The 13,113-nt window shown below is 38.1% G+C and overlaps 1 protein-coding gene across 1 annotated transcript; it reads right to left on the minus strand.

The window, feature by feature from the left end:
* Positions 1-28: 28 nt before the first annotated feature.
* On the minus strand, positions 29-13,035 carry LOC104940212 (nuclear receptor-binding protein-like). The gene is made up of 18 exons (XM_027281175.1): positions 12,512-13,035; positions 11,737-12,163; positions 11,169-11,291; positions 10,125-10,226; positions 9,868-9,957; positions 9,553-9,593; positions 9,337-9,431; positions 8,790-8,873; positions 7,960-8,018; positions 7,784-7,882; positions 7,498-7,630; positions 7,097-7,187; positions 6,779-6,829; positions 6,178-6,313; positions 5,939-5,992; positions 5,720-5,783; positions 2,938-2,993; positions 29-2,395 (listed from the first exon to the last, which is right to left on the minus strand). Exons 2-18 carry the CDS (start codon positions 11,974-11,976, stop codon positions 2,336-2,338), a joined length of 1,578 nt encoding a protein of 525 aa, XP_027136976.1. The 5' UTR covers positions 11,977-12,163; positions 12,512-13,035; the 3' UTR covers positions 29-2,335.
* Positions 13,036-13,113: the final 78 nt, after the last annotated feature.

Genomic DNA, 13,113 nt, shown 5'->3' on the forward strand with positions numbered 1-13,113 from the left:
ACAAAAGCACCGACAAGAAACAAAGAGATGCATTTCACCCATTTATTTGAAAGACAGTCATACTTTGCAGATCAGGATACACGTCTCAGATAAGACACACACATTTACTTACTGATTATTTAATAACCAGTTTCAACACCACCAATACTTTGGGTGAGAGAGAGAGATAGAGAGAGAGAGAGGGGGAGAGAGAGATAGAGAAAGAGGGGGAGAGAGAAAGGGAGAGAGCGAGCAGTGCTCTGGTGATCACATTGGTTGGTTTTCATCACCTCTCTAGACAAGAAGTGGTGCACTTACATTCTCATGGCTGACTTTAAAAACACATCTTTGGAATAAACAATCTCAAGAGTTCACATAGACACACAAACAGAGGAAAATAAAGTAAACCATGCGTTAAGAAGGACTACACACATGATGTATAGCAGTTTGGAGCACACTAGCCTGAATACATTTCAAAAATATTAAAAAAATATATGGGTGGAGATCATTGGATTAGAATAATCTCACTACTGAGGTGAGAGCTTTAAACCAGCATCAGAGGAACTCTGTCTGCAAGATCATACAGAAGTAGTAAAGTTAAACCAGTAATGTGATTATAAGATACTTCAAATATAATCTCAATAAAATGCTAGAAAAATACAATTTATTGCATTCAAAAGTATCTTAAGTGTTGTTTTGTCATACTGAAAATGTTAGATTTTCTCTGCATTCTTTCTGCCTGTTTAGGATGCTGAATTCTATGAGCTTTCAGACACAGTAGTACCAGCAGTCCACAAAAAGTTCTGAGCCAAATCGTCACACAGACGACTCTCTGATCTCAACACATGCCAAATAAACAGCTGTATGATGTAAAATTCTGTTTTGAGCTGCTATGAAAAATAACGTCAACCCACTAGGTCCCAGTTTTATTAGATATTAGATAAATAAAATAACAACTGAAATAAGAAATGTTGTGTATTGGCTCAGACTCTCTACATATGTGGTGTCTTTGTGAAATCACAGTAAACAAAAGGGAAATAAGAAAGAGAAACAGTTTCTGTGACATAAATAAAATATAGGACGCTCTCACGCAGATGTGTCAAAGGCTAGGTCCTCTTTCTACAGCATATGGCAGCCAAGTTGAGTACACGAGTCTCACATGAATGAACTCTAAAGCTATTATAGCATGTGTGAACCCAACAAGCAGCAAATAGTAAAACAATGAATAAAAATAATAAAAACAAACAAGATGAGAAAATAACATGTGCGTTGGCCCAGAATAAGGCAAAGAGTTGAGCAAAATATAAAAACAAACACTCAAACGGAAATTCAGTAACACTGAGTTCACAGTACCTTGAAGTAACCAGGTATCAATTTTTCCAGAAGGAATTGGCATGATGCCCGCCCAAAATGTGATGTGCAGTGGTGCACATAGATTTTGCTCTGTATCAACAGCTTTTTAAAATTATTACTCGTGGGTATTTGTCTATTATAAAGTCAATGTGAAAGTAGCATTTCTGCCATCCAGTTTTCAAACTATTAGATGAAAGGTTGGTCTAAACACATCACAAAGTTTAAAGAGCTGGGAATCTTCCGTCAAATGAGGCCAAAAAAAAAAAAAAAAAAAAAGCCAAATGAGAGAGGGAACCAGAAACAATGGCTTATTTTGTAAAAATTTCTTTGGATAGAAATTCATCCCTTCATCTCTAGGGAAGCTATAGTTTTGCTGGTGTTCAACTGGTGTACAAAATTTAGAAATGTACAACAGTAGTGAGAAGTGAGTAATTTGTGAGATTCCAGTGAAGGCCTACATGCCTCACCTGAATCAGTCTAGATTCATCCCCGACACAAACAGGCTAGGCAATTCATAATGTAAACACCTCACACTAAAATACAACTGTATGCTTGAGAAAAAGTGGGTTTCAATGTAAAGCTGCTTGTAATCTTGTCAATACTTTTGTAAAATGGTATCTGTTGCAGCATCAATGAGGTTCAGCTTCTAATCACACTTAACAGCCAACTTAGTAGCCAACCCATTCAAAAGAATTGCACACATATACATATGTATGTTTTTACCTTTAAAATAAAAACGTGAAATCACCCCAGGTGGCTTCTTTGGAGTCACCTGAACTAAAATTGGCCTTATGTTTAAAAAAAAAAAAAAGTGTGCTTTAGGAAGTTTGAATCCCTAATTCAAAAGGAAAAACAAACCCTTTTGGTCACATTAACACCTAAGGCTTAGTAGAAAAGACATAAAAAAACAACTAAATACAGTCACTGAGTTAAGTAATCAAAAAGAATGTGTAACAGGGTTAAGAGAATGTAATGTGCATTGAGGAAACTGAGGAAACCGTCACTAGTGAAGAGCTTGGCTGAATGTTTCTTCTAGTAGAGAGGCTATTTTGCTTTGGTCCACCTGTGAAGAGAACAAACATTTTCAACAATGTATGACATTACAAGATGAACCAATATTTAAGATAGTGGAAATATGGCCCAGCATTACAGTTAAGACACAAAGACAAACATACCAAAGTCAACCAGAGTTGAGGCATAAAACTGAAATCCATGAAGACAAAAGTCTATATATACACACACTCTCACCCACAAAGATAATGAAGTGACTATAGAATGATCACGGGGTAGGTGAGTGGGCACAGGAGCACATATGTAGCATTAAATGTAATAAGGCTCTTAAAGGGGGAGATATGTATGTATTGGAGGACATGCAGGAGAGTAAGAGGTCACCTAACCTTTTAAAATCAACAGAATATTCACCCAGCTTTGTACAGAAATAGCACGCTCACCTACAGAAAACCTACCTACACGTTTGCCTGCAGCGTTGCTCTAGCGCGCGCGCGCGCGCACACGCACACACACACACACACACACACACACACACACACACACACACACACACACAATCAATGAGAAACTCTCTTGAACACACAAAACACCCACCTCACTGATTAAGCCCAGCTCCACCAACTCTCCAGCCAGCTCTTGAACATTCTCATCTGAAACACACACCAGCACAATCAGTCAGTTGTAACATCACCTCCAGTCACTTACTATCCCCCTCAAAGAAAAAAGGTCAGGATTAGGGTAAATGCCACATTTAGAAAATATAGTCCACATGCTGACTTTAAGTCCATATCCTACATTAAACACAATAAATACAATACAGCAGCTACTGCTGTTGCTTGTTGTGTCACTAAACCAATTTTGCTGTAGTGAGCCATATTTATATTCCTGTGGACATGTAGCAGTGTTCATTAGTAATATCTAATACATGCAAAAGGACAGAACAGGACTTATCTAACAGGAAAATGAAAAAGCAAACATGTTTCAACCAGCATGGTCTTCATTAGGGCATGATCTGTTAAAACATGTTAGCATTTAAGTGTTTCGACTTGCTGTTAAAGGCTTAATGGTCATAAGCCCATTCTCCGTCTCATAGTTCCAGAGTGCCCAGAACTGTTTCTGTTCTAATATTTATTTATATTTTTCCACAATAAGCCCTATATTCACTGATTTAACAAACATGGAGAACATGTCCAATCTCAGAATTGGAAACGATATAGATTTCTCCCCCAACAGCAGTGTCAGAAATCAATAAATAATAATCTGTGATAGACAATAACCCCTAAAATAACTGTTGCAAGGACTCACTCCCTTTGGTGAAAGTATAAGGCAGGTTGAGGGAACATTAGCACTACAAGTGAAGTACAAAGGGCATGAACTAGAAGTATGAGGAAACATTGGGAAAATATACTCTGCACAAAATTTGATTAGAAAAACATTGCATAACTTTTGATATTTTCTTTCTCCTGAAAACATCTACACGAACCTCCTTTCCTGACCTATTTTTTAAATGGATAAGATATACGTTTTTTTTGTTTTGTTTTTTTAGCACCGCCCCAAATTACAACATTCTTTTCCTGTGCTTAGTGAGCAGAGGAGTTGTCATGGTCTACTGATTTTTAATAACCTGGCTGTCAATTTACAGCTGTATTAGGAATGTGGCCAGGACAAGACAAACAAGCAGGAAGAGATGGATCATCCGACAGCTTTTGACAATAAGAGAAGAAAAACACCAGCAGCCCACAGCTAGTGATATTAAAGCTAAGGGAGAGGCTTCCTTGCTTATTTCTGTTTTTTGTTTTCAAATAAAATCATCTTACAAAATGAGTTACCATTTTTGGGCAGAAACAAGCTTTAATTGTAAATGCACTGGAGCATCGGGAAGGAGGCCAAGGTGGAATCTAAGTGTCTCAGTTAGTTAGTGTTAGCCTGCACAGTGCGACTTTGGACTGAGTGTGTTGATAAGGAAAGCTTTAAAAAATATCCCTGATATCAGCAGGAGGGATGGTTTACAAAGGGGGTGTGTATATGAGACACACAAGTGTGTGTGTATGGGTGTGCATGGATGTGAAGTTACAATATGTGTGCTTGTGGTATTAGGGTGTGAGTGTGCAAGAAAAGACATATGGAGTGAGGAAACAGCAGAAGAGAGAAAGAGCAGAAGAAATGAAGTCAAGTGAATATGTGTGAGTGAGTAAGGGAGAGAGTGAGATTGAGAATGAGAGACAGGGAGATGAAAGCCTGAGAAGAGATAGTCAGATCTTGACACAGGAGGTGACAGCTGTCAGCTGCAGCCTTTCGCAGGCCAGGCATTCCCCACACGCCTGCAACATTATACATGCCTACCTATGTGCTCATTGGATCATACTGCCTACATTATTCTGACCATTGCAACAGTCGTGTTGTGTGTTATTTTCTCATCTTCCATCTTGCCTTCCGTTGGACTAGTCTGTTTTGAAAATGAATTCAGTTTCAAACAAATAAATGAAACTAAGTAAGTAAAGTTGTCACAAAACAAATCCAGAAAACAATCCAAGTAAATTTGTCCAAAATAGAGGTGCTAGGTTTTCATGACACACGAGGGACAGTCAGTCTCCCTGCCTGCCTAAAATAGTTTTGCATCCCTATATATTGTGACGCCATTTGAGTTTCAAGCTCTGTCTGGAATCTCACTCTCACTTTTCTACATGCCTCAGTGCACACATATGGAGAGGCGCTGTATATTAAAACACTGTGTGTGGTAAAATCTGAGAGTTCATTGAACTATGCTCTGCAGTAATTTATACAGACATAATCTCATCATTTATCATCACCTTTAGTGAAATGTAATTCTACCATTAACCTCAAACCTGAGCTGCAAACCTAAACTGCCCACATGGACAAAATACTCTATTCTGCTCTTAAAACAAAATACACATAAACAAACATGTGTCACTAGTACTGTAAAAGTACTGCATGTTTTCTGGGATTGACATTTTACACACTCATGTAAAAATGTTTGAATTGAGACAAAACTAGATGACATGCGTGCGCGCACACACACTCGCGTCTGAGAATGGCGCCTAATCCTCTTATCTTCCCTTAATCTCACCTGCTCAGGACACACCTTCAACAACATCAAATGATGTCTAATTGCAGGAGCGACAGTAATATTGACTGGTCGGAAAGGTCAAAGGTTGCTCCGTGTTATTGTAAAAATATTCTCCCCTATTTTGTTTTTGCACCTTGGCACTCCCAGCTCACCTTTGATATGATAAAACCTGACCATGAACATCACTGTGAAGGAGCTATAGGATGTTGGCACACTATAACAAACCCTAGTGACTTTCAGCTCACAGAGTGACTAAGTGTCAGTATATGATAGAAGAGGTGGTCTTACGAGGTAACATGTCACAGCTTAGATGTCTATTCAGTTTATCCTCCAGTTTCAGCAGTAATGTTAGCTAAAAAGAGAGAAACAGACAACAACAAAGAACATTATGAGTTTCCTTTTTTACTCGTATATGGCCGGGAAACAACAAATGGTTGGCTGTATGTTGCATTTTGAATTAGTGAAACAATAAACGATCAAACTATAATCTTATTATTAGAGACTTACATGATACTTTGCTCCCTCCTCCACAGATTCAATATTACACTGCATATGAATGACCTGCAGAAGAAATATGGAAGTTTAAACATAAATGGTTGTTAACTCATGTTGGTATAACTTTCAAACGGTACTTTATTCCGCCAGATGCACATTATATACATCTTGATTCAGTGGCTGATGTTAGCATTAGATTGATTACTTGTGAAATGTCTCTATTATGATTTTGTAACATGCAGTATACACACCCGCCGTGTCTCGAGCTCTGCAGGTTCGGGAGTTGGAGATTTGACCAAAGGGATAACAACGGGAGATTTAATAGCCTCCTGCTGAGGTTGCTGAGGACAAGGCAGCCCAAATGCTGTCATTGGATAAATACCATTCCTGATTGAGGGAGTGAGCGAGAGAAGAAAGGGACAGGTGGAGAAAACATGACAGGAGGAGGGAATGAAAAAAGGAGAAAGAAGAGTTGGAGTTATAGAAAATAAAACAAAAATAAAAAGGTTCAGGTTTAAAGAAAATAAGAAATGAAATAAGAAAGCTGAAATTTTAAACAAACTTGCAAAACTAAAATATGTTTAAGAAAACAAAACATGCGTTTCTCTTTCTACAAACTTTAATTCAAAAATCACTTCTCAATTTACAACTTAATTACAAATGTGGTTGAGAATTAATGTTTCAAGAAGGCATTATACCATATTAAGATAATATAAAATAAAGACGATAGAAAGAATGGTCAGATGGTCTAATACTGCCCCCATGTGGCTGTATAGTATTACATCTTTGGGGCTTAAAGAAGCAGAGAACAGAGCTCGATCGAGTGTCGCTGTTCACCGTTTTGCTTCTTACCTCACATCCTCAAGGAATTTATCAAGCTCCAATGCAGGGAACTGTGAAAGCCTACAGAAAAAAGAAATAAATTAAGACTCTACAGTCTTAAAAGGTAAACAACATAATTTAAAATAAGATCATTTAAATGTTTCCAACAAACTCAAAAACAACATATGATGAAATAATAACTGTTACCTCTTGAATTAAAACATATATTTATATATATTTTTGTATCTGTTGTTATTGAAATATTATCATATCTGAATGACTGCTGTCCTTATTTGTGCTGTATCTACTACTACCACCAAAATCTGGGTACGAGCTTCTGGCCCTTACTTTAGCTGAACGTCCTCTTTCGTCTCAGCGATGACCAGGTTGGGGTCGAGGTTCTTGGTAATCTCCTCCAGGGCATTCTCGGGAATCATATCTGGACAGTTATAAATGAATAAAGTTTAGGTGGCACTGGTTGTTAAGATCAGTCCCATGAAACTTATCAGTGGTGGGGGTGTGAGTGTTCTATGAATTACACACTTACATGACCAAAGCATGTAATTACATTACATTTAATGGATATACTGTAGGTTCAGCTGCACCTCTTCCTGCTGAGCAAGCTCACGAGTTTTTAACTTTAGCTTAAGTCGTTTATTTGGTCAGGCTTCTTATTAACCATTTACCTAAACTACTAAAACTGTTATTCTGTGTCTTAGTCTTTTTGTATGTGTATGTTAAAGACTCACGTTGGTGACTGACAATGCAATGTGCAGCCAGCAGTTTTAGCAGCGGTACTTCAAAAAGAGCCTGATTAAACAGCAGCTCTCTGGCTGTAGGCCTTATACTGGGGTCACACTCGAGGCACTTCTGGATTAGCTCCTACAAAAACAAACATATGGGTCACACAAACATCTTGTATACACACATGGGACTTTTAAAAGACTCATTACTACACACATTAAGCTCAGTCCGGTATGATTTTTCAAGAGAACTATGAACATGCAAACACACACTCCACCATCTTTATCTCACCCTCTGCAGTGGGTCCTCCAGTAATTGTATGGCATTGTTGATGGCCTCCTGAGAAACATAAGAGGACTCTCCATTCCCCTGGATTTCCAAGAGTGCCATCTGTAACACATCAACACACGTGTTAACATTTTGCTTTAGGGAAAGGGCTCGAGCCATTCTATCATGTGTTGTCTCACCTCTAAGGCACACATGCCAAATGAGTAGATGTCTACAGCGGTGGTGACATCATCAACAGCTACAATGAGAGAAAGAATAAAAACTGAAATAAATGTACAGAATTCATATCAAAGCTCAGCCAGTACTTACGAAAAGTAATCTGATTTGGTAGCTTCCTCATGTCTGTGTGCTGTCTCGATGCAACAAAATATATTTAGTGTTTTGAATGAAGACCAAAATGTGTCCTTATCTTCACCTCTTCTTTTTTTTTTTTTTTTACAGCATGCCATTTTTACCTTCAGTACTTGTTTTGCACGTTGTCTGTTGTTTGCCGGTTGTTTGCTGGTTGTTCATTGTGTAGGTTATAAGATACTTCTGTCTGTTCGTCTTTCTACTCTGATTCTGTAGTGTATATTACAGTTTTCTGCTGCTGTAATAAGTGAATTTCCCTGTTGTGGGATAAATAAAGTATAATCTAATCTTAATTCACCCACAGTATCAAAACTTGGCATCAAGTGCTTGAACAGATTCTCAGTCTGTTTACTTATTGATAAGATACTTTCTGCTGTTCCAATAAGAATCTGCCATACGTTGAATAAAACATGGCTTCATAAAGGAATAATTTTAAAAAACATCACAACATATTCATCTAACTAAGGCATTAAAAAATGCACCACACCATTATATCAATATATGATATATTTTGTGAGAAACCACATACCAGCACTTTTAATATCTTATGACATATTTCCAGTATATCCATCATCAGGTTTACTCTAGAGGTCAGGAGTTTCCTGTCAATATCATTAACAACAGAAATAACTATAAAGTGTAAGTGTGTCATGTCTACCTCCATATTCTGGGGCAAAGAAGTGCAAGTTCTTCTGCTCCTCATGACACGTCTTTACGTGGTTGTTGATGGTGTCTGGGGCAACTGCAGATGAAAACAGGAGGAGAGAATATGGTGGGCATGTAGAAGTAGGGTGGAGGACAGAGAGATAAGGGTGTAAAGCAGGAAGATGAAATATACAGATAGAGGAAGTAAAGAAAGACGAGAGAACGTATGTGATAGAAGGGGGAACAAGAGACAGAGAACATTTTGTTTGAAAGCTGTTTTTTAGCAGATGCAAGATATGAAACAGTGCACCGAAGTTTTAGTTTAGACACCACATTTGTTTACATTGTATACAATATGTAAGCTTATTTCCCAACTAAAGAAAAGAGATATGAGCTTGTTACTTTTGTACAACACTGCTACTGTGTATAACGGAAAATCACTGTACAATTACGTGAAATTTCCAGTCTTTAAATCCATAATTCAGTATCATTTGACTCCATCAACGGCACCCCAGCTCCACTACCTAACCCTCAAGGATGTAACCTGTGTAACTTTATACCTGATCCGATCTTGATGAGCCCGTTGTGTTGGATGAAGATGGTGTCACAGGTCAGGTTGCCATGGATGATGGAAGGGTCACATGAGTGAAGATAACTGCAGTAAAAGAAAAACCACAAATACAAATTAGATGAGAAGGTGATTATTTTCCATGTGAGTGCATTTTTCTGAGAGACCATATTGAGTTTAGCATAATGCCTGAAAAGAGGAAACTGACCTTAGAGCAGACAGGATCTGTGTGCACCATCTCTTCCAGGCCTGTAGGACCACACACCTTATCAGAATGCTTGCTAGCTGGTTTCTAATATGGAGTAACTATGAATTGAGTAATGTGATCTAGCTGTGCTTAAAAAAAATGGTACACAGCATATTTAGAAACATTATTCCAATGAATTTATGAGATATTTGGTCCTTGCTCTTATTCCTGCTGTAATAAAGGTGCTCTTACTTTTCACAAGAGATGTAGATAATGTACAACATTTTCATACACTATTATTCTATTAAGGTAAATCTACATACAGTCAGTTATTACCTTTTCATTCATGGTTTTGTGATTCTTTTTTGTCTTCTTTAGAAACTGCTTCAAGCTTCCTGATGACATATATTCAGTAATGAAAATTACCTGAGAGAGAGGAAAAATTAGGGGAAACCCAATGGGAATTTCTAGACAAAGGCAAACAAATACTTTCATTTTTATTTTATTTGTTTATCATTATGATTTTACTTTAACACACACAAAAGAATACATACTTTTTTTTTAACACTATAAGTTAATGTTTTGAGACTCACCCTAGCCCGGTTCTCCTTCGTGTCGGCCCAGTATTTGTGAAACTTGACGATATTCGCGTGTTCCAAATGTATCAGGTTATCAAACACTGCCTTAACTTTCTCCTAAACACACAAAATATAATACGTTATAGCACTGATTGACATAAACACATTTTTGTCTAATATGTCAGAAGGTTATACATTATAAAAATTATAAGGAATCATTATATCATGCAACAATTAGTCGATCAAAAGAAAAAGAAATATCATTAGTTGGTCAGATCTGAAACAATTTTTCGACATTTTATGGAAAAAATAGAAAAAAAATTGGAAAATAATTGGCAGAATAGATCGATAATAAAAAATAATCCTACAACAGACAATGGCAGAAATTCTGTGACACTAGTTAATTAAAACAGGAGAGAATAACATCAATGCAAACAGAGGGTGACGTCTAAACATGTACACCACAAGTAAAGTATACGCAGATTATCATGTAAACAAACCTGCTTTCTAACAACAGGACAGAAAGGGAGCATTTTAAAAATATTTTTACCCCTTCAAGTAACTTGATATTTATACATATTTTTTTAGAACAGCTCATTAAATGCCAACAACAATACGTCACTGACTGCCCAAACTCACAAGCTTTAAAATGTCAATATTATTTTTCACTCAAGTTACATGACGGATCAGGAAGACAGTAAAAGCATGAACATTAAAGCTTAAATTTCACATGCATTGCTCGTCACTGGTTTTTCCACATTGCAGACCCGGGCTGCGTCATTCTGACCTCACAACTTGTTGTTATGTACCACAGTAAAAACGAAAAGAAAAGAGGTTTTAGTAATTTCTTCTTCAGAATTTGTTATCCTGCATATATGCATGAACTACCGAGGCACAAAATATCTATTAAAATAAACCTTTACCACACCTGAGATGACTTGACAGAGAAAAATGTTTTGTTTACGGCCCCAATCCGTATTCTAAAAACTGTATGGAAATCAGCTCAGAATCCCCAAAGCGACTACTTTTTTGTTCATACTCTATAACACGGAGTCTCACCTCCAGCTGTTGGAAGTTTTTCCTCTCTGAGATCATGACTTCATTCCACACGACCTCTACTCCTTCCTCTGTGTCCATGGCCAAGTACGCAGCATCTATCCCCGGGACATTACGCTGATTCACCTACAGCAGAAATGAAGAAAACACATTTTAACACTGACAAGAAATACAAGACACAAAAACAGCTCGTCTGAGCTCACTGCCACCCTCCTCTTGTTTCAGCGAACGTGGGGAACTGTCTTTTCTACCTTTTATTCTTGCTATTTTGCATTTATTTCTGACTTTCCTTCAGTATGACAAGTCACTTGATTTATAAAATAACTCCCAATAGATAAACAATTGTCAATTAAATAAGCAATGTCAAAATAAAGGCCCAACAGGTAAAAATTGTTTTTATTTTTAAAGTAACCGTTATGAGTTCAAAATATTTACTGTATGTCACTTAGGTCTTTCATTAATTAATCACTGATTCATTTAACTGAGCTTCAACACTCTGGCACACACACACACACGCGACTGATCCAAAGAAACAGGATGTGTCTCATGAACCTGTCTTGTGATAAGTTACCTCCTCTCTGCGCTTCTGCCAGCGGCCACACGGACTCTCTTCCAGGATTTCCGACTCATCTTCACTCTCATCCTCATCCTCAGTTGCTGTGGTGGCAGGAGGCTGCATAGAGGCCACAGGCGACGACACAGACGCTCCACCTTGTACCTGTTGAGTATTACCAGACATGTGTCCTGCTGTGGCCTCTGGCACGGCCCCCTCTTCACCTGTAGCTCCTTTCCCCTGTGGATCCAACATCATGACACGACTTGTACGCTTGCAGGCTTTCCCTCCCTAGGCTCCAGCTCCTGGGGCTGCAACAGACGATAGGAAGCCTCGTTCTTGCTCTCTCCTCTCTGTGTCTGAGCTGATCACACATCCATTTTCTTTTCTTTCTTTTTTTGGCCTGGCTTCAACAAGGTAGACCTGAAGGAGGGAGGAGTGTCGCCTGAGGACACATGTAGACAGAGAGAGAGAGAGAGAGAGAGAGAGAGAAGCAACATTAGAGACCATCCTGTAACGTTAAGTCCCCTGTACTTTCCCCAACTAGCTCAGACAAACTACTGTATGCTTTACTGGTAGCTTGTTCTCACAGGGAAACTGTTACAAGACACTAAAACACACTAACTAGCTCTCGTAGCTCTCTGAAGGCTCCTGCGACTTGCTAATGTTCATCGTTAGCTTAGAGAAGTTCAGCCTCCCACTCCTCTGCTAACTTTCCCGGCTAACAAGCTAAAGCAAGGTAAATAAACAAATATCTAACACAAAGTTTAGTAGCAGTGTGTACATATCTTACCGTGGGACAGAAAACTACCAGCGAAGATAGAGCCCTGGGTTACATACTGATGGAAAAAGCAGTAAAAAAAAGAGACGCTTTGAGAGAAAAATGCTACTTCGTCACAAAATATGTTGTTGGTTTCAAGTCTTTAGCTGAAGTGGGAGGGGCGGGGCTGCACTTGGGGAGCGCTTGTTTGCGCGCAGAAAACGCAGCGGTGTAGAGTTACTAGGAAACCTTTGAAATAAGGCAGATATATATATAACATTAAAATGTTACAATACAATCATAAGATATGTTGTTTTATTTGATTAATGCTCTCTCTGAGCAGTTTGGCCTGTAACGCTTCTCAACGTAGTATGTGTTTGTTTTGGCTTCAGCACTGCACCGTTGGTGGACAAATCACTTCTTCAGCTACACGTATTAAATAATTAGTACCAAATAAATGCGTTTAAACAACCCGCATTTTCGCCAGTCTGGTGTAATATTGCGAACAACACGGCGGCATATCGTTATCGATATATAAAAAAAATCCATGAGCATAATAAAGGATGTATTTTTTAAGTCCCATCGTTACCGTTTAAATGTTCATATCATAAAATCAAGCGCACTGGTTCTGTTAG

This window comes from Larimichthys crocea, chromosome VIII (assembly GCF_000972845.2).
Source record: "Larimichthys crocea isolate SSNF chromosome VIII, L_crocea_2.0, whole genome shotgun sequence".
In the NCBI taxonomy this organism is placed as follows: Eukaryota; Metazoa; Chordata; class Actinopteri; family Sciaenidae; genus Larimichthys; species Larimichthys crocea.